This window comes from Nematocida minor (genome assembly GCF_024244105.1).
Source record: "Nematocida minor strain JUm1510 chromosome Unknown 7861, whole genome shotgun sequence".
In the NCBI taxonomy this organism is placed as follows: Eukaryota; Fungi; Microsporidia; genus Nematocida; species Nematocida minor.
In genome coordinates, this window is record NW_026250392.1 from 70,226 (window position 1) to 92,586 (window position 22,361).

Here is a 22,361-nt window from a genome sequence, read left to right on the forward strand (position 1 = left end):
GAAAGCTTTCTATTTTTCAAGTACTGTTTTGTTTTTCTGCAAATTTAGCTGAATATCACTGCCTAGAGTAAGAGCTGGAACAGTGTACAGTTTCTTGCTGCTGTTTATTCTACTTTTAGAGAAGGTAGTGAACAGAAGAGTAAATATATTAGCACAAGAATAGCTTAAAAACTACGCTCAGAAATTCTCATATAGTTAAAAGCCCATGTATGGTAATTATCTATTTTTATTGTGGTGTTTAATTTCATCTAGCGATCTACAATGCAAAAGCCATGAACGCTCCAAAAGAAGAGCTGGGTGCAGAACAAAGAGCAGCATCAACTCATTGCCCGTATAATATTCACAGAATGCTCTCTATACGTCATACTTTCTTACACTCTCCTCGAACTTCTGCTCAGCACTGCGCCAAATAATAAAATGTTCTGGAGCATTTCTCGGTCAGTGCTGGAGCTGATTTGGTGGACTTGTTTCGGAAGACCGTCTGAAAAGCTTACCAGGACCTCTGTGTGCAAATTAAGGATAAAACAGCCTCCAGAAAACAAGAACAAAAAGTAGAGATACGGTTCTAGTCTGAGTATGACTCCCTGTCTTATGAATATCGGGCAGTACTCAGACTTTTCTTTCAGCAGAGACCCAGGGGCTAAGCTGGCCAATGTAGCAGACTCAAGAGACAGCCCCATGGACGGGTATGTGCTGTGCTGCAGACTTCCTTTTTTAAACGTTCTTTTGTCTATTGTTATCGGTCTTTTCTGCGTGCTTTCATCACGCAGGGCGCGTATGGACTCGTATATAAGAGATTCCATCTCTTCTTTGCTTACGCCAGTAGCTTGCACCCTCTCTTTGCTCTTCAGGTTCTTGGCAGACATCTCTCCGTTCTGCCAGAGAATATAAAACTCATCTACAATGTAGACATAAACTGTATCTTTCAGCATTTTGAAAAACTTTCCTTTGTCGGTAAGAATGATAACAACAGGCGTTCTTTTTTTTACAAGGCCGAGAATGGAGTAGCAGAACCCGACAAGCTTCAGTGTTTTTGTATCTGTTGCCGAGAAGGGTATGTACACCTCCTGTGCTGTCCTTTTGTCCATCTGGTACACCCCGCCCATGCCTGATCTTATTGCAAAGCTGACGTTTTTTGCTGTCATTGCAACTTTTTCATCCGAGTATTCAATTCTCCCAAGCTTCGTTGTTATTTGGAAGCTTTTTATTCCCTCTATTGGTATGAGCTGGGGAAAAAATGAGCTGAATATCGGATTTGTCAGGGCTTCTTCTGCGGATATTCTTTTACTCGGGTCTTTTTCCAGCATCTTCTCCAGCAGACTGACGAGTGCGCCGTACTGCTCTGATCTTTTCCCGCTTTCCATTCTGCTCTTGCTGTAGTCGCATCTGAATATAAGGAAGTAAACCAGCATTCCTGCACTGTAGATATCTGTTTTTTTTGTATACGGCATTCTCCCCATCATTTCAGGGCTTATGAAGTCCGGGGTGCCGCAGAATGTTTTTGGCGTGCTGAATAAAGTGTCCTTGGAAAGACCAAAGTCGATTATTTTCAGGTCGTTGCTTTCGCTTATCATCACATTCCCCAGCTTTATGTCTCTGTGTATGACTCCGTTCGTGTGCAGGTACCGCATACCCACGAGAATGTCTCGGAATATCCTTAGAACAGTTTTGTAGGGAAGAGCACCTGATTTAGCCACCGAAGAAAGAGAGAATTTGCACTTTTCCAAAACAATAAGCGTCTGCGTCTCTGTTTCCACGGTCTCCAATATTTTTATAATGTTGGGGTGGTCCAGCCTCTGCAGAACTCTTATTTCATTCGCGGCCAGGTGGAGGTTTCTTGTGTTCCTGGAGTCAATTACCTTTATTGCCACCTTTTCTCTGGTTTTGTTGTTGGTCCCTTCGTAGACCACGGAGGTAGCGCCCTTTCCTATTTGCTCTGTGACCGTATACTTACCAACCATGCAAATACTAACACTAAAAAATTCAATTCTGTAAATCAGAATATTTTGTCCTTTCTCAGACACTTCCAGCGCGCCCTCCTGAAAAAGAAAAAGATCTAAACAGTTTCTGCAGGCACAGCTTAAAAAGGTTGCACATAAATTAAAGAGAAAATTAATCCGCACTTAGCGACAATTCACAAGAATAAAAACTGTGTAAGATTTGTACTATACGCCCAACAAGAAGATTTTAATAAATTTTATATTAACTCTGCACCGCTCCCAAGAGCTAACAAAAAGAGTCAGAGACACGTACGTTAAAAAGAACGCAGATATCACTTAAAGAGACAGAAGAAAATACGAACATCACACTTTTATTTCTAGCCCTTCACAGCCTCTGAGCAAATGCGAGCTCTTTCCTCCAGCAGTTTTTGTGCCTTTTCTTTATTCTCGTCTTTATTCCCCCACAGCTCCAGCACACTGTCCTGCAGTGCCCTTCCAAAAGAGTAGGAAATGCTCCATGGCGCATTGCAGGTTCTTTTAATCGCATTTGCTTCTTTTAAATACTTCACAGAAATATCCTCAGGATGTCCTCCGCTCAGAAACACCACGCCCGGAATGCTCGGGGGAACAGAAGACATAAAAGCAGTCAGAGTGCCCTCAGCAACTTCGCTCAAAGACTGCGCCTTGCCATTTGGGCCAGAAGTAACAAATCCTGTCTTGAGAATTATCCCAGGAATGTATAGGCCCTTCTTATTTATGTGGTAGAACAGACAAGAGATAACAGAAGCAGTGACTACTTCGCACTGGGAAGCATCGTATGACCCGTCAAAGAGCACTTCAGGCTCAACTACCGGAACAAGACCGTTGTTTTGGCAGATCAGCGCATACTCGGAGAGTATTTCGCAGTTTTTATTTATGCACTCGTCTGTTGGAAGACCGTTGCTAATTGAAAAGACAGATCTCCATTTGGCAAACGATGCCCCGCCTTCTTTGTACCTGCTGCACCTTTCTTTTAGATCATCGAGGCCCGTGCTCATTTTCTCCTTCTCTGTGCTCTGGTTTAGGGGAAGGAGTCCCTTGTCTAGCTTAACTCCCACACATATTCCAGCTTTTTTCATGTGCTCAACAAAAGAAACACCTTTGGCGTCTTTCTGAAAAAAAGTTTCTTCATTCAGTATCACGCCTCCTAGATACTCTCCTATTTTGGACGGCCCAGTGAGCAGCATTTCTCTGTACCTTCTTCTGTTCTCGGGCGTGTTATCTATGCCCACAGATGCAAACTTGTTCTCCATTGACTTGGGGCTCTCGTCTATCGCAAGAATGCCTTTGTTATTCTCCACGAGCTTAATTGCTATTTGTTTCAGTGAGTTTCTTCTTTCTTCGTCCATAGCAGCCCCTGTAAGCATCGAATCTTTCATATGATACGCCACTGTACAAACCAATAATAAAACATTATTGTAAAAATAGATGCCAAATGAATAAATTAATCTGCAAGCCCTCTATCAAGTTTGCAGAAGGATAAATATCTACCAAAAGAAGAAAAAATACACCCAAAAATAAATAACAATCTAAACTGTACCTAACCAAACATTTTAGACTATTTTTACACTTACAGCAAGAGCAGTATATAATTGAATGTGATTGGATCTGTATTTTCTACTGCTCTTTTCTAAACCAGATAGAACTATGCAAGAGGAAATAAATACTGTTCTATGGATTGTTATCACATTACCATATAAAAATGCATTTGTAGCACAAAGAAGATGCAAGAACCAACTCTACAGAAGGCCATCACCTCTTTTAGTCTTTGGGCGCACAGAATGGAAACACTACTATTTATTTTAATTTGCTAATTTTTTGTTGTTTAATGGACAAAGTAAATGAGAGCATAGAACACATACAAAAAGCCACTTTGAAAAGCACAAAAGATGCTCTTAGAAATACATACGACATCATCTCAGAAGTAGACACTGAGTCGCTTTTAGCCAATTTAGAGAACAACTCCACAGGCCCAGCGAGATATCTTCTGCAGCTGTTCATCAGCATGTCATACGCATACAAAGAGCAGTATGAAGAGTCATTTAGCACCTCCATGAAAAACATTGAAGAGATCTCAAGAGAGCCAACAAGAATTCTCGACGGGGTTCTTGCAGGCCTGTGGACAACAGCAAGAATATCAGCAAGCCAGCTTAAAAAGAACATTCTATCGGAGTATCTGCTGGGTCTTGCAGAGGCTCGAGAGTACCAGAACACAGAGACAACCACTGTGATAATAAATAGCATTTTGATGGATCTTCAGAAGAAAGAGCTGTACGACGAGGCATACACATTCCTAAAGGGAATCAAGCTGCCAGACGAAGCAGATGTAGGACAGTCCTCGGTTTTCTACTATCTAGCGAGTGTTATATACCTCATGGCCGAAGAATTCAGAGCAGCAGAAGAGGCAATCAACAAAGCGATCGTAAAAAGCACGGACACTCTCTTTACAGAAGAGTGCAGAAAGGTGCAGGTGGTGGCATCCTTGCACCAGGGCAAGCATCCCAACAGAGAGTTCTTTATGAACAACCCCAGACTGATAAACTACCAGAAAATTCTTCTAGCAATAAAGTCGTGCTCACTGGAAAAGTTTCACGAGGCTGTGGGAGAGGTAGAGGATATGCTGCGAATGGATGGACTGTACCACTCTGTCATTCGGCTAGAAACAGCAGTGCAGAAGGAACAAGTTAGGAGAATTGGCGTAGTGTACACGAAGATATACCTGAGCTCAGTTGGAGAGATGCTGGGAGTATCAGAGGAGAGCGCGTCATTCCTCCTTCAGAAAGCCATTGCAGAGGGAACTATTGCAGGGTATATAGACTCTGAGCGCAAAGAGTACATTGGGCTGGAGAAAGGAGAAGAGAAGAAGGGAATGCTAAAGATAGAGGAAATGCTGAGTGTAGCAAACAGTCTGGCAATGATTAAGAAGCATGAGCCTGTGAAAAAGAAGTCTTTGGAAGAGCTGCAGGCTGAAATGACATACAATGAGTATAGAATATAAGACATTGTTAAATAAAAGAAGATCTATTCTTATCCGTCGTACTACTAAATGTTTGCTAATGTTATGGCATACTGCTGGCTAGTCTCTCTACTGTTTAATTTAGTTTCAGTCTGTTCAAGCTTCTTTAGCTCAAATATTTACTATTCACTCAGTGTATATTAGCAATTTTTATGCCAATCATAGTTATCCTATATTTTCAATGCAATTCTATCACTGCCGAATAAGTTAGTTAGCTGTTCTAGATGTAGCACTGAGAAATCAGTGGTTCTAAGGAATTTTGATAGTGCGTTATTTTTGCATTTGCAGAATCTGTTTTTCTGTTTGGATTTTCTGAAAATTTTTAATGAGTGGTCTTACATTAAACTGTGTCTACGGGTCATCGACAGCTACCATTTCTGCATACAGCGAAGAAACAGGGGAGCTGTTTGTGGGTGTAGGGCGTATTGTAAAAAAGATGAAAATACGCAGCGGAACATCAAGCATCTTGAAATTGGAAACAGAGGGGAACATAAAAAGCATTTCAGTTGACAGCGGATTCCTCCTGGCTCTTGACGAGAGCAGCAAAGTATACTTATACAATCTCTCCTACAATGTAGAGGTCGGAAGAATGCACGCAAAAGAGTGCAAGGCAGCCTATGCAAAAGAAAAGAGAGTGTTTTTGGACTTTATGGGGTATCTCCAGATATGGATCCCAGAAGACAACGGATTCTTCACATTCAAAAAAGACAAACACATCACAGGCCACCAAGACAGCATCATCCTGATGAACGGGACAAAAGAAGGGCTTATTACAGGATCAAAAGACGGGTCTCTAAGAGAGTACAGAGAAAAAGAAAATGTTTCAATTAAAGTCGCGAGGAACAAGTCGTACACAGTGGCAGCGCGTAAAATAGACGGAGAGCTGTACGCAGTATGGGCCAGCGGTGAAATAAGCAAATTCATCTGTCTGGAAAAAGATGAGTGGACTCCTGTCCACAGAAAGTTTACTATGCACAATCTTCTGGGCGCAGATATTTCCACTTTCGGAGATATGGCAGTTGTCATAGATACGAGCCACAACATAATGCTATACAGCACAACATCAGAGAGCAAGGAGCCAATTAAGAAAATATTTGTCTCTGAAGGAATAACCCATGCCAAATTCGTGGAGGAGGACGACTGGATAGTTCTTTCAGGAAATGGCTCTGTCGTGTGGGAGTGGAAAACCAACACTTTGCTGTTCAACGAGCAAGACTCTTCGTCTCAGATGGTGGCAAAGGACATAGGCCCATGCATCGTATCGGGAACGGAAGCAGGAGACATCTTTATGTGGGACAAAGGATCAGCTACATGCATCCAAAAGATTTCAGAGCACAATGCAGCAATAGCCTGCATAGTTCCGATTAAAAGAGGATTTGTCTCTCTTTCTTCTGGAGGAGAGTGCAAAGTGCACAAAGCAACGGGAGAAATAGTCAAGCAAATAAGCACAGAGATGCGAATCATGAAGGGAGATGCAGACGAAGACCTTCTAGTCGTTGCAGGCCCTGGGATTATGAAGATGTACGATCTCAAAAGAAGCAAAATGATCCAGGAGTATGAAATAGATATGCCACTTGCTGTGAAAATAGTAGGAACAAGTGTCCTGCTGGCTACAATGCAGGGACTCACAACATTCTCGCCCTCCTCTGTGTCTGGAAAAGATGGCGTAGAGCAGTTCGTTATGGCAGATATCTCAGAAACACGAGAGGGAGTAAAGGTGTCGTGTCTTGGAGAAAGTGGAGTAGTATACGCATACAACCAGGAAATGGAAGAAATCGGAGAGTACAGAGTGCTATCAGCGTACGGAAATGGAATGGGAAGATCTCTGCCGCTTGGGCTAGTGCACACACAAGAAGGCGAGCTGATTGTAACCTACAAGGTGCTCAGACCAGACAGAATTGCAGGATCCAGGGAGTCGATGTATGCAGCCATATTCCACCAGTCGCAGGAGATTGAAAGATGGAAAGTCGTTGAAAATATGGTGAAATCGAGCGGATATATATTCATAGAAGTGGGCACATTCAGAGAGGCAGTGGGAGTGTGCACAGAGACTGGAGTGCTAATGTTCACAGACCAGGCAGGAGGAGTAAATCCTGCAGGAATGTGGAAGAAAGAAACTCCGGAAGAAATAGAAAAAAAAATCGTGAATGAAGGAGATGCTTTGTCAGGAGCCATTGGAGCAACGCAGCTGCAGAATGCGATGCTTATGCGTCTGGCTATATCCACTGGTGATCCTGTGATTCTTGGCCGATACTTCCCTCTGGAGATGATACCGCAGAGCATTCCCGTTATCATGTCAGCTATGTCTGATGGGATGGTTGAAAGATCTCTCTTATTTTTGAAAGAATTGCTGAAAAGAGCACCAGGTGCTGGAATAATCAGAAAACAGCTCTCCCTGGCTCTTTCTGCAGTTATTAACCTCACGCACGAAACAACAGGAAGTGCAGATGCGCTGATAGCGTTCCCACATCTTACACAAAAGAAAACAGAATAAACAAGTTAATGTTAGATTGCTATTGTGTGCCATTAGAGTAAATTATTTGCTCATTATTTATCCATCTTTGACTGCAGATGCAGAGCCAAAAATTTTAAGATAAATAGAGCTGTTTTTTCTTCGAAACCACAAAGGGTATTGGATGACTCATTGAATACAACTTCAAGTGGTTTGAGATACTGGTGAGATCAGTTTAGTATTTGTTATCATAGCAAACACCAAGCAATCATCTACCATTAAGTAAGCAATTGCATGTTTAGATTAGATATCTAGAAGATGGTATCTTAGTGGTGCAATATATCCCAAACAAAATTATGTTTGGCAAGATCAAAACAACAAACAGTTTTTGCTGTTTTTAGGCTATATCTCTACAGATATCCATGTTTGTCAGCAGTAGAAGACCTTTAGAATTTAGAGGATGGTAAGTTCTGTAAATATCGCATATGCTCGGACTGTCCCTCCAACAGCTTCTGCCAAATATTTTCCAAAATATTATAATTTTACTTTTTTAATGATTCTATCCTTCTATGGACGCGTACAGTAAGAATCCAGTTATGATAGACCCTTTGGCTGTGCACGCAATAAAGAAAACCAGTGCGTACCATCGTCTGTGCAAACTCTATGCTGAGCTATTCGAGAAGAAACCATCAACTTCGCCTGAAAAAGAAGATATAATGATTAACTGCATAAATAAAATTATGATTGAAATAGTGAACGGACAAATAGACCAATTCATCAAGCTAAAGCCCTCGCACATAGAGCCCCACATGATGGAGGCGTTCAGAAAGACCATGCAGTACAGAAAAGCAGTCAGTGTCAGAGAAATAGCCCAGTTCTGGAAAATAATGATAAAAGACCAGATAAAAGCAAAGAGCCCAAACATCGATGAACTTCTGCAGGACCTTATGTTTTATCTGTCCGTTCATATAAGCCGTCTCTTCTCTTTCATAAGCTACTTTCAAACAATACAGAAAAACACAGAATCAAAAGAACACAAAGCCAGAAACCAAAGAGTGCTAAACCTTGTGATGAGGCAGAGAGAGAAGTACAACCAAATGCACATGATAAACTGCATAAATATAAAAGAGATAGAGTATATATTAAGAGAAACATACCGAACCAAAATAGAGAAGAACAATGACTTAGATGCTTCCATAGACTTTTTACAGAACATCTACAGGACGAGTGACTGCCATCTTATTGAAGTTGTGAGCGAAAGAATAGACAAGATCATGAAAGCAGTCAAATCACACAAGTTCAACATAAGCAGCAAAAAGAACAAAGAGCTCATCTCTGAGTTCTACACCTACTACTACTGGTACAGATACATGCGCGAGTACGACCGCCACCTCTTTGATTCAGTGTACGGGGACTACATTCTGGACAATCTCATCGTTCGGTTCTTAGATGACGAGATATCAAACTATGCATACAAAATACACCACATGGAAGACTGCCAGAATGTCTTCGACTCCTATGAAGAGAACATAAGGATGGAGGCAAGAAAAAAGAAAGAAAAGATCAAGAAGAAGTCTTCAAAAGAACAGATATTCAACAGGCGCCGCACTGTTCTAGCATGTAAAATCAGAAAAGAGATAGAAAAAAAGAGCATGAAACAAAGAATAAAAAGCATGACCAGAAACTACAAAGCAAGAAGAGTGATTGTCTTCCTGTCTATATCCATCACCACACTGGCTCTGCTATTTATTTCTCTTCTCGCTTACTATGTATACTGTGTCTACAGAAGAAAAAAAGAGAGCACAGCAGTATAAAGAAAGAGCAGTGCTATTTCTCTGTTTGCCAACAATAAATTCACTAGACAAAAGATCTCTTATTTTTATTACAGTTGTTTTTCTGTGAAGCCAAAGAAGAATTTAATTGCAATCTATTGAATGCTCTCCCAAAGCCTGCTTTAATCTAAATCAGAACACGAATTCTTAGTAAATAGCATAGTATGTACAACATAAATACATGTTTATTTTTATCAGCAATAGTACTCGAGCTGGAATTGGTGATGCATTCCAAAAAAGAAACAAAAATGTAGAAAAATAGAATTGCCATTAGCGAAGCGAGTGATTATTATCATTCACACTATCTCCTACAGTAAATGATAGATCTAGAAGAGAATACCATAGAATCACCATCTAAACCATCTGGGTAAAATTGCAGCTTCAAATTCTTTTTTATTCACTACAGCACGGGGCTGCTATTATCAATTTTAATTAATAAAAACAAGCCAATCTTTCTGATTGGTTATCAAAATAATCCATACCCCGGCTATTGCGAGCTATAAAAGCAATTTGCATGTTCTCCGTATGAATGAAAATAGAGTAGCAGAGGACTACCAAAGAAAGTCACTTCCCACAGAGGAAGAGCACGAAAAAAGAGCAAACGAAGAGTGCTCCACCTTCTTCAGAGTTTTGAGGGTGGAGTATCCAAAGTTCTTTTGTTTGGCAACACTTGGTTTTATCATATCTTTTATATACTCTACGCTGAGAGATGCAAAAGATACGCTAATTATCGGAAAAATGCTGCCAACCTCCATCAGCTATCTCAAAACAACAGCCGTGCTTTTCTTCACCATAGCATTCGGCATTATGTTCCAGTACCTCATGTCCAAGGGCGTCAAAATGCGAAGCATCATGCTGGGCGCACAGATTGGATTCGGTATATACTTTGTTATTTACTCTCTTGTTATTTTCCCAATAGCAGAAACAATAGAGCCGTACAAGTTCCTAGTTTCTGACTTGTTTTCAGACGGGAAGATGTTCGTAAGAGGCCTCCAGTTTTTGGAAGGGATGCTGTATCTTGTCAACTTCTGGACGTGCTCATTCTTCTACGTATCAGCTGAAATGTGGGGGAGCTTTGTGCTTTCTCTCCTTTTCTTCGGGTGCGTGAATGAGATTTGTCTGCTGAAGCAAGCCCTTCGTTTCTATCCTCTTTTCTTGATATGCGCGAACATTGCACTGATGCTCTCTGGGCTCATGGGCCTCACAGTCTCGTACTTCGCAAAGTCAAACAAGGACATAATCATCAACTTCTACAGATACTTCCTCCTTCTGTTGGGCTTCCTCTGTGCTGTCAACTACTTTGTGTACAAGTATCTCATGGACAAGGTCATTCCGTATCCCGTATACATTGCCACTAACCCCGTGTCAGCCAAGAAAACAAAGACAAAAGTGGGAATGATCGCAGGAATTGTCGCTGCCTTCTCAAACCAAATCATCCTGGCTCTTTCGCTCTCTGTGCTGGCATACGGAATGGTAACCAACATAACAGAGGGAGCAGGGAACATGACAATCACTGGGTACGCAGAGGCAATGAATCAGCCAAAGGAAAGCATAACCATGAAGACAAAGGCGTCACAGCAGGTCATTGTGGGGCTGATGACAGGAATCGTCCTCATGTCCCCAATGAAGTCTTTCATTCAGAGAAAAGGATGGCTCTCACTTGGTCTGGTGTCTCCTGTGCTCTCTCTGATAGGATCTACTATTTTCTTCGGATGCATTTGGGTGAACAGCAAGATGGTATCCAATGACACCAGCGTATTTACCACAATAGGAAAATCCATTGGGTCAACAATCAACTGGACTTTGACAAAAGGAAAGACCATAGAGCTAGTCATCAGTATGATTGTGATAATGGTGATCAAAATAATGAAGTACGCAGCCTTTGACATCTGCAAGGAGGCAGTGGGAGTGAAAATCCCGAAGGAGCACAGGTCTCGATTCAAGGGAATATACGACGGGGTGTTTGGAAAGCTGGGGAAATCAGTTGCATCGATTATGCAAATTGTTCTGCTCTACATCTTCAACACAAACGACATAAGAAAGTCAGTGAATGTTACACTCACAGCTACTTTCCTGATCAGCTCAGTCTGGCTGTATGCAACCATTTACTTGGGAGTCAACTACAACAAGGCAGTGAGAGAGGGCAAAGACTTACCCATCAAGATAAACGAGGTAGAAGATAATAATGAGAAAGCCTGAAAGAGCAACAAGTAACGCGTGATCCTGTGGTTTCTCTTTGTGTCTGATCTGTTTAGCACAAACACAATAAAAACACTGTTCATTGAAAGTTTTTATCCATTTTATCTTGTCCATTGGTTGGCTGCTGTGTTCTGCCTCCTGTGCATTTGAATTATTTTCGAATTATAAATAAATCCAGAGAGTAAAATGTACACTTTTTCGAACTGTACCTATTGAATTTAGAGCAACAAGAGTAATAAAAAAGTGTGCAAACTTTTTCTCACCTCTTTACACCAGGATATTTGAATAAAAATACACCACAGGCAGAATATATTGCTGTACAGTGTACTATATGTCTATTGCTCTGTGTATCTCTGTTTAACTGCAATAAGCCATCTTAGATATCCTCTCATTCTCGTGGCATAATGAATAAATATTATTGCACATTAAATTTTCTTTTATGAATCTCCTGGGCGCACATGCCATTAGAGAAAAGCTGTCCAAGTTGGCACATGAGGTGGAGCTGCTGTCAAAAAATGGATCAGTGCTCGAGCAGTCCATCAACATAAGCAGACGCAAGAACGCGCTGCTTTCAAAGGATGTGCAGGAGCTGAAGAGAAGAAAAGAAGACCAGACCACGCTCCTAAACAGAGAGGAGAACAAGATGTTTACAAATGCGAGAGAGCTGTCAGCAACAGAAGAGAAAATAAACCAGATGGAGGTGGAGCTAGCTGAAATGCAGATACAGAAAGCAAAGCTGCAGGAAGAAATAAACAGCCGAACAGAGACAATCAAAGAAAACGAGCTAATCCTAGGCCTGTACGAAGGATGTCTCGGGATGCTCAAATAGAAAAAACCGTTAAAATTGCCTATTTTATCCATCTGCTTATCTATAAATACAATAAAAGTAAATAACACAGCTGTTCTGGCACATTTTCTTTCACTTGAATTCAGCAGAGAGAAGATAAGAGTAAATGCACTGTTTTTATTTTTGCAATCCTAGCCAATGAAGCTAGAAAATGTATTTCTCCATGTACAGCAGACAGACAATGCACACATTCAGCCCAAGCCAAGTTGTAAAGAACTCAAATGGCACAGAGATAGTTTCTTTCTTTGAGATGATGATCTGTCTGACCAGCAGAAGAAGGCCTCTGAATTCTTTCCCAAACGCACTGTTTCTTGGCACAAGATATCCTATCTGTGCAACGTCTAAACTGCACTTTCCGCTGTTGTATGCAATCACATCTTTAGCAGGGATGTATTTAACCTGTTTGAACTTTTGCACTGGACAGTTGCACTTGTGGTTGTATCCGCTCGGGTTCTGTCTCATGACTTCTTTTATGCATGTTTTTTGAAACTCTTTGTCCTTCGGATCCACTCCTGTCATGGAAAAGATATCAAACTCATTGGCCAGCACCATTTCTAGCTTTTCCTTCTTTTCCAGCTCTGACAGCGTGTATATTTTCACTCTGTCCATGTCTCCCATTATAAGCATCTCTCTTTCTGTGGCAAAAATAAAATTACTTTCCATTCATCTGCATCACTCGCTATTTACTCCACAGGACAGCACGTGAATAAATTTTTACTGCAAAAATTTCTGGAAAGTTGCTAGTTTTCTCCTAGATTAGCAGCTGTGATATGTACTTCTATTGATTGCCCAGCTGTCTATGACAGATACTCAATTATTCGCACAGAAGATAAGAAAAAAGTAAGGTATAGTAGATGAGTTGAGGTAGTCTATAAATAAAAGATAGTAGCAGCTATGCAGGCAGTGGATTGCATATAAAAAAGAATAAGCTTAGAGCTATTTATTAATTTTCATCATCGCTCCCACTATCAATCGTGTAAGGATAAGCTTTAGTGGTATAGGTCTCAGAAACCAATACACCTCTTTGATGCGCTGGTGGCATTGGTGCTGTGTCAACTTTTACTGCTGGAATGTATGTGTCGAGGGCAATGGCATTTTCGTCATCATCATCTTCTTCTTTTCTGGCAGTCTCTGCTTTTCTGATTCTCATGTATATTGGGATCAAAAGTAAGGAAAGAATGCTCACCACAGTGAAAGACAAATATTTTGTGTATTTCGATTCTAGCTGGGGCAGAACAGAAGTCAGCTGGTAAGAGCCATCAAATATCTGTGTTAAAAAGATATACACAGCAAATGTAAATGTGTTAGATGTTCTCGATCCCAAGGCTATGGGCAGCACTCCTGAGACTAGCGCAATAGCAAAATTAAAACTCGTAAAGTATATTCCCATTGAGAGATACTGGAGGGGCATCCATCCGATAAAACTGGTAATGAATAGGAGAACAATTCCAACTGCATGCATAACATATGCCACAGCTAATATCTTGCTTACAGCCTTAGTAATAGAAGCAAGCAAATAGTAAAGTGCTACAGCGATTATCGGACAGATAAGGTATAGATAGCTATTAGCATCAATCTTGTTTTCTGGGGAAACTATTGTGTCCGCCATAAATACCGTCTGTTTTAGGAAAGAGCATGCAAAGCACCATATGATTATGGCCAAGTGCTCGATGTGTAATTCCTTTGGGAAAGTAACATTTTTAACCATCTCTTGTGTTTCTACAGCACCTTTTACTCTTGTAAGACTTTCCATATTAAGCATCATTTTATTCTCCCATCGAATATAAGGTGAATTTGATGCTGCTGTAGAAGATTCTTCTGCAGCCATTCTCTCTCTCCCTGTTTGCAGTGGTTCTAGTAGGATATCTTCCTCTTCTTCTGGATGCTTATTGCTCACCAAATATTTGATCAAACAATTGTTCACTACATGGATGGATATATTATAGTCCATAAAGAAGCTGAGCGCTACAATAATACTACCTCCTACATATAGCAAAGTCCTTGATCTGTTTCTATAAATAGAATTTAAAAACAGGTCACATAGTGCTCCAAACAAGAAAATGCAGACATTCATGTTCATCACATACCACAGCTTTTTTGTTGTTTTTTTGTATCTTTCGTTAAAGAATACAAGAAGCAAAAAGCTGTATAGCCCCATGAACAAACCTACTATAAAGTATATTATCTTAAGATGATAATTGGCTGGATAGGGAGGATAGAAACGCGTTGCGAAATCTCCGGCTAGACAAGCCATCGCAAATATCCCCATAGAAAAAGGAAGTATGCTGAGAACAATGAAGTACAATTCCATTAGTTTTTTTCTGTTTTTGATAAGATAAGAAACAAGCAGCACTAGGAGAACAGCTGAAATCATTCCTATGTTCTTGTAGACTCCTACTTTGTAATCTAAGCTGACAATGCCTGACTCTGTATCTTCAGGGAAAATTCCATAGATTCCCTCTACCTCTAGTCGTTGAGAGATGTAATTGAATGCTCTTCTACTTACTAGAACAGTTATAAATCTATTGCTTAGAAAAATTGAAATGCTTGAAAGCACCACAACAATAGGAGCTGCATAGTAGTAGAGAAAAGTTGCGCTGTTCTTGAAAAAGCGATTTTTAACGGTATTCCTTCTTCTTGAAGGGTTTTGTGGGTCCAAGGTGTGCCCCGTCTGGTATATTGTGCTATTTGTGTATAGGTCAAAGTCTCCCAAGGGTTTATCCATTTTTATTCGCAGCTGATAAATTTTTTATTTATAAAACCTGTTCTAGCTTCTGTATTAAGAAATGCTGCATCATTTTTCCGTATTGGCTTATATTAAAGAACGAAAAATAATTTTAATACTCAAATCATATTTGATCGATCAATAATCCTACTCTGCATGAAAAAGTATCCCATTGCCACATAATATAAATGCTTTGTGTGAGTTATTATTTATTTATGTCCTGTCTTCCTACATTTCTGTTTCGTCTTCACCAGCAGCAATTAGTCTGCTGGCCTTGCTGTTATCAGCTGTTGGGATGTATCTCTCATTTCTAGCGGTCTGCACGAGAAGATAGAAGCCCAGCACTCCCTCCGTCAGGCAGAAAAGGGCAAAGACTCCAAAGAGGCTCTTTCCAAGGAGCGAATACGCGCTGATGTACCCAAAGACTGCAGCACAAGATACCACTGCATTTGACAAAGAGCCTAAGCCAGCAGCCATAGACACATTCCTCTCTGCTTTCAGGAGAATAGAGGGAAGCATCCACGGAAGATTCGCTAAGCCAATGGAGAAGAAGAGAAGATAGAATCCTGCAGCCCAGCACATAACAATGCCACTTCCCAGCCATCCGATGACAAGAGAAACACACGCGCCTACGCCCGTAAGTAGAGCCATCCAGCTCAGACAGTCATTTTTCACCATCAGAATGCCAATGGAGATGAACATGCCTATAAACCCAGCAGAGTCAAAGAAGCCCTTCGCAGTGGCTGTATTGTCCAGCGCAGGATTGAAGACCACAGACTGAATCGACAGTATGGGGTTAATTCCTGTCATCTGCTGCACCACCTGCATGATTATGCACGCAGCAATCATCAGCACAGGGCTCTTATCCAGCACTTTTTTCTTAGATGGCACTCCACTGCGCACTGCCCTAATGATCTCCACGTCTTCAAATTTGCTTTGGTTGGTGTCGTGCAAGTTCTTCGTGAAAACAATGTTAAAAACAAGGGACACAAATGACATCACTGCGATAATGGAAAAGATGTAGGATGCTGTTTTGTCGTCTTGTCCGCTCAGCTGGTGCGATATTCTTCCTTCAATCAGGATGCCAAGGTTAATGAATAGGCCCTGCAGTGTAGCAACAACAGACCCTGCTTTTGGTCCCAGCAGCTTTATGTAGTACACTGGGCCCAGGGCGCATGCTATTCCCGTTCCCACTCCCATGCAGAACCTAGCTGCAAATAGCACAGAGAAAGCAGAAGAATATGCGCAGATCAAATTAGTCGCAGCAATGAGGAAAGCTGAGCTCGTGAAAAGAGACTTAAAATGGGCGTATGGTGTTTTCTTAAGAAGCCCCATGATGAATAGAGCGAGCGAGAATGTGAAAGTGCCAATGAACATGGAAATGGACAAGAACTCCCATCCACTCTGCTTTGAGAATGGAGCAGATACGAGCTCATCTATGCTCTCAGTTGAGTTTCCTTGGGAAGTAACAGCTCTGTTTCCGAGCACGTTTAGCGAGGTGAGACACATCCCAAATAGTATGGGGAGTATAATGGGGCCAACAACTGGCAGTACTTTTGCATGCATTGTCTCCTTGGATAATTTTTTAAAAGTCTGTTTAATATTTGCGCACGGCATTGTGGGGAAAATAAAAAATAAATATTATTTATTGTATAGCTATGCTACCGAAAGCACAATAAACCCAGCCAAGAGTAAAAACAGGCCTCTGAAAATTCTATCTCGTATGCTTATCTTTTTTCCAAATCTATCGTGCTGCTCCATGCCCAGGAGAAAAAGAATCTCTTATATACGCGCAATGGGGCACGGGGCATAAGAGCCCCTTCAAAATAAAACAATTCTTATCTGCGCAGCCGGGCGGTAAAGTATGTGACATCGCAAATACAGATTACCCTATATGGCAGGTTTTTTGACACATAAAATGGGTGCTTCAATGTTTTAATCATACTCAATCGAGTAATATTGGTTTCTAAATATGGCCATATGGAGTGCGGCAAAAGGATAAATAATGGAAATACTCAGGAGAGAAAATGAACATCAAGAGAACAGTCAAAGACATAGACACCACCATTAAAGAAATGGACAAGCAGTACGATGCAAACTTTGAGGAGTGGGTGAGGAGCGAGGAGAACATTGATATCCTCTCGGTGAACTTAAAAAAGTACTTGAGCGAGTACACAGAGAGCACATACGCAGAGGTTCTCAAGTGGATCACAGAGGACTGGGCCATTCCGTCAAAGGTCCTTCTGATGAAGAAGATTCTCCTCGGCACTTTGTTCAGAAACAACTCGCCTGCTGAAATTAAGCTGTCCAAGAGATCGATCAGAATCATCAAAAACACAATTGAAGACTGGTCGTCGATGTACATATCAGAGCTGATAATAGAGTTCATGGGGGGAATGCAGAAAGAAGAGAAAAGACTCTTCCTCCTGTGGATCCTGGAAGACCTTGAGCACCAAAAAATCACAGAAATATTTATTAGAATCGACAGCATTGTTGACTGGACACTCAAGATCAGCATTATAAAAAACAGCAAATCACTGCAGAAGCTCAAAGACAACCAATAAGAATCGCAGACGACATGCCTAGGACAGCCCCCACAGCAACCGAATATAACAGCTTGTTTTGGAGTGCTCTAAGGTACTCGCTCGACTTCTTCTGCGACAAACTCAGCACCAGCTTGTACTCTTCCGCCCTGTTGAACAAGAAGGCAAGCTTGTCAATGCTGTTGGAGTACTGCAGAAGAAGAGACAATACCTCACATCTATCGCTGTAGCTCAATAAATTACAAAACTCGTGTACTGCTTCTTTATCCATTTTCTATAATAGTCGGAATAAATAAAAGTCAAATGTTTATACACTTCGGGAACTCTCCGAATATTGCATTTTCAGTGCTGCTGAGAAAGGGCAGAAATAGAGATCAAATGCGCCTATGAAGGTTCTTGCATATTGCAAATGCTTCCTTGCTTTTTATTCTGCTGCTCTTTGGCTTGACGAGAGTTACTTCCGAGAAATACTCTTTTAGCTCTTCTATTAAAATGTCCGGAGAGTCTCCTGTGAACACTTTGGAGACAAAGCATCCAGCAGGAGAGAGCAAAGATGCACAGAGGTTGCACGATGCTTTAATTAGCGATGAGTGGAAGTACTCGTCTAAGTCGTGCAGACCCGTTACCTCTGGCGCCCCGTCGCACAGAATGAGATCGACTTTTCCTTTAAATTCGCTTTTTATCTCATCAATTGTCTCTTTGGATGTGATGTCTCCTTTGAGAATGATTGCATCTTCAATGGGCTCGATGTTCTGCAGATCCACTGCGAGAAGCTTGGCTGAAGGAAGCTTTTCTCTGATCACTTGGCTCCAGCTCCCCGGCGCAGCACACAGGTCAATAACCGATCGTACGTCCTGCAGAATGCCATGCTCTTCTATAATTTCTAGGAGCTTATAAGCACTCCTGGCCCTGTACCCTTCGCTCTTAGCAAGGCGGTAGTGCAAGTCTCTTTCCATGCAAATTATAAAACAGAGTAAAAAATATTAGTATAACCGAACTTTTATTGTCTAGTGCACACTCAGCGCACTATCAGCCCCTTGCACTCTTCTCTCGCAGTACATAATAGATAGTTCTAACTATCTTTACAGACACACAGTACATCTCTATGCACCACTAATTCACATACGATAACATGCAAAAACTAACAGCTAGCTCATTTAACTTCTCGCATACATAGAACATAGCATAGTGTGAAGTAATGAAAATTTAGCATTAGTATACAAATTAGCACAGAATATAGCAAATATTCTTGAACTGCAAACTTTTATCTTTTAGCTGATAGTCAGCTAAGATAAGCTTAAAAGAGACGGCATAATACCGTATCGTGCAAGAATAACCTAAAGACAGAAAACTGAGAACGAATGTTTTATAGATATAACCCTTTATTTTTCCATGGTCTTAGATGTCTTGGTAGTACTGTGATGGCAATGCCATTCAACTAGCTCAGCTAGCGCTTATTCCTTCTCCTCTGCACTCTTGGCGCTTGCTTCATCCTCCTCTACTGCGGACTTCTTCACTATCTCAAGAATCTCTTCAAGTGCTTTCTTGTCTCCGTTTTGGACTCTCTCAACGAGGTCTTCTACATTAATGCCCTTGGAGCTCAGATACTTCACGATGGTGTCGAGATCAAAATTTTTATTGTTGTCTCCCAAGAGCTCTCCCTTGCCCTTGACGATGTATCCAATGATTGTGTTGTCTTTGGTGACTGCCTTGATCTCTGGAGTCTGGTAGTTTATAACCGAGTCGTTCTCTGCCATGAAGTTGCAGCAGTCAATGTCCTTGACCTCGTTGCATTTGTAGCCGTTGCCAGCAAGAGCAGTCAAAAATCCCTTGTCGTTGTCTGCGTCAATTTGTCTTCTTGTGGGGATTCTTCTTGGTGCCTTCTTTCCGCCTATTTTTATTGCTCTGTTCATCATGGCCTAAAAAAAACTAATTTATTTTATTTTGTTCTCGGCTGCATTCTCTATAAAAGTCAACTGATATTTTGCTTTATTGGGTGGTGGCTTGGTCTAGTGGTATGATTCGTGCTTCGGGTGCATGAGGTCCCGGGTTCGATTCCCGGAGCCACCCTTAATTTATGCCCCTCTGTGGGCTACTGCGCCTCTCCACAGCACTGTTCTTCCTGTCTGCGGCTATGATTGTCTCCTGTATTCTAATGCTCGCTGTCCAACAGACTCTTTGTATCGTTGGTGTGTGTCCAGTGTAAATTTTTAATTTGCAATTTGCAGAGCAATAAAAGTGTGTGAAAATCATTTTAACTATTTGATCAACGTATGATGGAGGATCTGCAGTGATGAAGATAAAAGTATATAAAGGTTTGTTCGAGCTCAGAGGTAAGATAATGGGTAAATATAAGGATCAAAAAAAGGAAAAACCACTGCTAGAACAGAAAACACGTCCTAAAAAAGCTGCAAGGTCTGTATCTCAAAGCTCTAGCAAGACAAGAACCCGAGAGGTTATAGCCCTCCCTGAAAGAAATAGGCCAAGATTTACATCCTCTACCTGCTTTTTTAGAATAGTCAGAATGCTTTTCTTTGGCATTTACAGCCCCGTAACTCTTTCTTTTCTTTTTGCTTTTTTCATCAGCGGTGGCTACAGCGCCAAAGGGAATGATGTCTATGCTACCTACGAGTTCTTTAGCGCCTTTCCCATCTATTTTTTTGAGGTGCTCTATATGGTCACATGCATTGCATACTTTGACTCTATTTCCTTTAAAAGGTATGCCCCTGGAAAGTCGGAAGTCTTTTCGTACTTTTTAAGCACCATATGCATCTGCGGCGGGTTTGTGTACATCCTACGAGCCTTCATTAGCCATGAAAAACTGCTGTCTTTGTTCTTTGCCATAATGCTCCACAAGAAGATCGTTAGTATGGTTTTTCTTATCTACATGTGGCTCACGGCATACGATCTATGCAAAACTGCCGTCTCCAGAGAAGAGCTGACCTTTGGGACAGCAGGGAAATGTATCTGTGTAGCAAGAAAGAAACTTATATTTTATCTTATAACATCTATCATGCTGTTTATAGTAATACTAACCTTATTTACACTCAAAGCAGATATGCACTTTGGCAAGCTGCTGTCCCGCCTTTTGGTTGAAGAAGACTACTATGTGAACACATTATGACCCAAACTCTGAGAATAACTCAAAATAAATTTACTTTAATTTTCTACTTATTTTCTCTTATACTCTCATTTGCAATAAAAACAATCCAAACAATACACAATATTAACACATTTATTTACTTCTTTACAGCCTCAAAAAAGAAGAAACTTCGAGCAGATCTAAAGTCTCGCTGTCTTCTATTTTGAAGTCTTCCACCGCTCCCTTGCTTGTGTGGTATTTGTGCTTGTACCACAGATACTCAACTATTCTCTTCAGACAGGGATAGGAGATGGGAAGAACAATCGCATCTTCTTTTGATTCTTTGAATATCTGCGTGTCAATTATCTTTTTGAGAATGCTGCTCTCGCTTAGGATATAGTAGGGAACAACAGCCGACTCTCTTGTGCTGCTGATAAGCACAATGTTCTTGTGGAGCTTGTTCATTCCTGGGATGATCTGAAAATCCTCCGATGCCTCCGCGCACTCCTGCTTCTCTTCCATGTTTACCAGCAAACAAATATTTTTATCCATGCAAGGCATTCAGTTCCAGAAAGTGCAGACAGTTGTAAGAGTGCCCATCTATCCCCACGAGCTGAACAGCATGGTGGAGGGCGTGTACAGATACCTCAACACCTTCATAGGAGAGTATTTGAAAGTGATCAAAGGCCTGGTGATATGCTACACAGAGAACGTGGGCATAGCAAACGATGTTGCTTCTATCGTGGGAGTAGATCCAAAAGTGTATGTCAGAGTGTCTGTAGAGTTTGTAGTGATGAAGGTGGTGGTAGGAGGAGAGGCTACAGGGTACCTAACAAACAAAGAGGAAGGACAGGTGGAGATAAAGACACACGGAATAATCACTGCAAAACTGCAAAGCACCGTCTACCATCCTCCCGGAGTATATAGATACACGGTAAAAGATGTAAATTTATATCCTCTTTTCATTCGCGGAGTAAATATGCACATGTAGCTACATCACAGTATTAGATAGTAGAAGAGCTACAGGATAGTTTGATTGTTATTTATAGCACAATCAGACATTCTTTTGTCCTTTCATCTTTTTGTGGTTGATCAGAAAGGATAACAAGCTGTGACTCACTCCATAGCTCAAAAGAGAGAAAAGTATTTTAAATCTCAACGGATGATTGAGCCATTGGTGCTCATAAAATAAATTAGATTAAGTTAGTAGATGCTTTGGACATAGATATAATTTACATTGTAGAGCGTATATCTTGGTGCTTGCAATATTTATTTTGAAAAAGACTAAAAGGTATAACGGACAGATTAATGGAGAAGGCATGCAGCCCACAAAGAGCAAAAATATTATTCTTTTACTGCTCTATAGCCAATATAACGCAAAGACCAATTAAAATAAACAGCTGACACAAACTAAAGAATGCTTATGGGTATAAATAGTGGCATAAAATTATTTTTAATGACGGGAATTGTCTCTTTGAAGTTCGTAAAAGAAGAAGGCATAGTGGAAAAGAATACAGCCGCCGTAGTGGGAGAGTTTAACAGCAGACTGCTGCTCTTCAATGCAGAGAGACTTACCCTGCACAGTTTCCGCGGAAATGAAAGCATTCACATAAAAGGAGAGCTAGCAGGAGCAGACGACAAGTCGTTGTGGGTGCAGCAGGACAGCGCACTGCAGGAGTATTTAGT

At 41.0% G+C, this 22,361-nt stretch overlaps 18 protein-coding genes across 18 annotated transcripts; 9 read left to right on the plus strand and 9 right to left on the minus strand.

Annotated features, from left to right (window-relative positions):
- Positions 1-371: 371 nt before the first annotated feature.
- NEMIN01_1251 (hormonally upregulated Neu-associated kinase) lies at positions 372-1,961 on the minus strand (the record flags this gene model as incomplete). Its single annotated transcript, XM_051477193.1, has 1 exon — positions 372-1,961. One exon carries the CDS (start codon positions 1,959-1,961, stop codon positions 372-374), a length of 1,590 nt encoding a protein of 529 aa, XP_051333153.1.
- Positions 1,962-2,317: 356 nt separating this feature from the next.
- Positions 2,318-3,346, minus strand: NEMIN01_1252 (fructose-bisphosphate aldolase, class I; the record flags this gene model as incomplete). Its single annotated transcript, XM_051477194.1, has 1 exon — positions 2,318-3,346. One exon carries the CDS (start codon positions 3,344-3,346, stop codon positions 2,318-2,320), a length of 1,029 nt encoding a protein of 342 aa, XP_051333154.1.
- A 461-nt stretch (positions 3,347-3,807) lies between these two features.
- NEMIN01_1253 (26S proteasome regulatory subunit N3) lies at positions 3,808-4,977 on the plus strand (the record flags this gene model as incomplete). The annotated part of the gene is made up of 1 exon (XM_051477195.1): positions 3,808-4,977. The coding sequence occupies one exon, from the start codon at positions 3,808-3,810 to the stop codon at positions 4,975-4,977; it is 1,170 nt and encodes a 389-aa protein (XP_051333155.1).
- Positions 4,978-5,320: 343 nt separating this feature from the next.
- Positions 5,321-7,489, plus strand: NEMIN01_1254 (uncharacterized protein; the record flags this gene model as incomplete). Its single annotated transcript, XM_051477196.1, has 1 exon — positions 5,321-7,489. The coding sequence occupies one exon, from the start codon at positions 5,321-5,323 to the stop codon at positions 7,487-7,489; it is 2,169 nt and encodes a 722-aa protein (XP_051333156.1).
- Positions 7,490-8,016: 527 nt separating this feature from the next.
- On the plus strand, positions 8,017-9,261 carry NEMIN01_1255 (uncharacterized protein; the record flags this gene model as incomplete). The annotated part of the gene is made up of 1 exon (XM_051477197.1): positions 8,017-9,261. One exon carries the CDS (start codon positions 8,017-8,019, stop codon positions 9,259-9,261), a length of 1,245 nt encoding a protein of 414 aa, XP_051333157.1.
- Positions 9,262-9,804: 543 nt separating this feature from the next.
- Positions 9,805-11,478, plus strand: NEMIN01_1256 (ATP:ADP antiporter, AAA family; the record flags this gene model as incomplete). Its single annotated transcript, XM_051477198.1, has 1 exon — positions 9,805-11,478. The coding sequence occupies one exon, from the start codon at positions 9,805-9,807 to the stop codon at positions 11,476-11,478; it is 1,674 nt and encodes a 557-aa protein (XP_051333158.1).
- A 439-nt stretch (positions 11,479-11,917) lies between these two features.
- On the plus strand, positions 11,918-12,307 carry NEMIN01_1257 (uncharacterized protein; the record flags this gene model as incomplete). The annotated part of the gene is made up of 1 exon (XM_051477199.1): positions 11,918-12,307. The coding sequence occupies one exon, from the start codon at positions 11,918-11,920 to the stop codon at positions 12,305-12,307; it is 390 nt and encodes a 129-aa protein (XP_051333159.1).
- A 162-nt stretch (positions 12,308-12,469) lies between these two features.
- NEMIN01_1258 (uncharacterized protein) lies at positions 12,470-12,952 on the minus strand (the record flags this gene model as incomplete). Its single annotated transcript, XM_051477200.1, has 1 exon — positions 12,470-12,952. The coding sequence occupies one exon, from the start codon at positions 12,950-12,952 to the stop codon at positions 12,470-12,472; it is 483 nt and encodes a 160-aa protein (XP_051333160.1).
- Positions 12,953-13,268: 316 nt separating this feature from the next.
- NEMIN01_1259 (uncharacterized protein) lies at positions 13,269-15,050 on the minus strand (the record flags this gene model as incomplete). Its single annotated transcript, XM_051477201.1, has 1 exon — positions 13,269-15,050. The coding sequence occupies one exon, from the start codon at positions 15,048-15,050 to the stop codon at positions 13,269-13,271; it is 1,782 nt and encodes a 593-aa protein (XP_051333161.1).
- Positions 15,051-15,278: 228 nt separating this feature from the next.
- NEMIN01_1260 (uncharacterized protein) lies at positions 15,279-16,667 on the minus strand (the record flags this gene model as incomplete). Its single annotated transcript, XM_051477202.1, has 1 exon — positions 15,279-16,667. One exon carries the CDS (start codon positions 16,665-16,667, stop codon positions 15,279-15,281), a length of 1,389 nt encoding a protein of 462 aa, XP_051333162.1.
- Positions 16,668-17,077: 410 nt separating this feature from the next.
- On the plus strand, positions 17,078-17,614 carry NEMIN01_1261 (uncharacterized protein; the record flags this gene model as incomplete). The annotated part of the gene is made up of 1 exon (XM_051477203.1): positions 17,078-17,614. One exon carries the CDS (start codon positions 17,078-17,080, stop codon positions 17,612-17,614), a length of 537 nt encoding a protein of 178 aa, XP_051333163.1.
- On the minus strand, positions 17,598-17,864 carry NEMIN01_1199 (uncharacterized protein; the record flags this gene model as incomplete). Its single annotated transcript, XM_051477141.1, has 1 exon — positions 17,598-17,864. The coding sequence occupies one exon, from the start codon at positions 17,862-17,864 to the stop codon at positions 17,598-17,600; it is 267 nt and encodes an 88-aa protein (XP_051333101.1).
- Positions 17,865-17,967: 103 nt separating this feature from the next.
- NEMIN01_1262 (tRNA (cytidine32/guanosine34-2'-O)-methyltransferase) lies at positions 17,968-18,549 on the minus strand (the record flags this gene model as incomplete). Its single annotated transcript, XM_051477204.1, has 1 exon — positions 17,968-18,549. One exon carries the CDS (start codon positions 18,547-18,549, stop codon positions 17,968-17,970), a length of 582 nt encoding a protein of 193 aa, XP_051333164.1.
- Positions 18,550-19,047: 498 nt separating this feature from the next.
- Positions 19,048-19,509, minus strand: NEMIN01_1263 (uncharacterized protein; the record flags this gene model as incomplete). Its single annotated transcript, XM_051477205.1, has 1 exon — positions 19,048-19,509. The coding sequence occupies one exon, from the start codon at positions 19,507-19,509 to the stop codon at positions 19,048-19,050; it is 462 nt and encodes a 153-aa protein (XP_051333165.1).
- Positions 19,510-20,267: 758 nt separating this feature from the next.
- On the plus strand, positions 20,268-20,717 carry NEMIN01_1264 (uncharacterized protein; the record flags this gene model as incomplete). Its single annotated transcript, XM_051477206.1, has 1 exon — positions 20,268-20,717. The coding sequence occupies one exon, from the start codon at positions 20,268-20,270 to the stop codon at positions 20,715-20,717; it is 450 nt and encodes a 149-aa protein (XP_051333166.1).
- Positions 20,718-20,840: 123 nt separating this feature from the next.
- NEMIN01_1265 (uncharacterized protein) lies at positions 20,841-21,197 on the minus strand (the record flags this gene model as incomplete). The annotated part of the gene is made up of 1 exon (XM_051477207.1): positions 20,841-21,197. The coding sequence occupies one exon, from the start codon at positions 21,195-21,197 to the stop codon at positions 20,841-20,843; it is 357 nt and encodes a 118-aa protein (XP_051333167.1).
- A 28-nt stretch (positions 21,198-21,225) lies between these two features.
- NEMIN01_1266 (uncharacterized protein) lies at positions 21,226-21,666 on the plus strand (the record flags this gene model as incomplete). The annotated part of the gene is made up of 1 exon (XM_051477208.1): positions 21,226-21,666. One exon carries the CDS (start codon positions 21,226-21,228, stop codon positions 21,664-21,666), a length of 441 nt encoding a protein of 146 aa, XP_051333168.1.
- A 465-nt stretch (positions 21,667-22,131) lies between these two features.
- On the plus strand, positions 22,132-22,359 carry NEMIN01_1200 (uncharacterized protein; the record flags this gene model as incomplete). Its single annotated transcript, XM_051477142.1, has 1 exon — positions 22,132-22,359. A coding segment is annotated over one exon (228 nt), but the record flags the coding sequence as incomplete, so codon positions are not given.
- Positions 22,360-22,361: the final 2 nt, after the last annotated feature.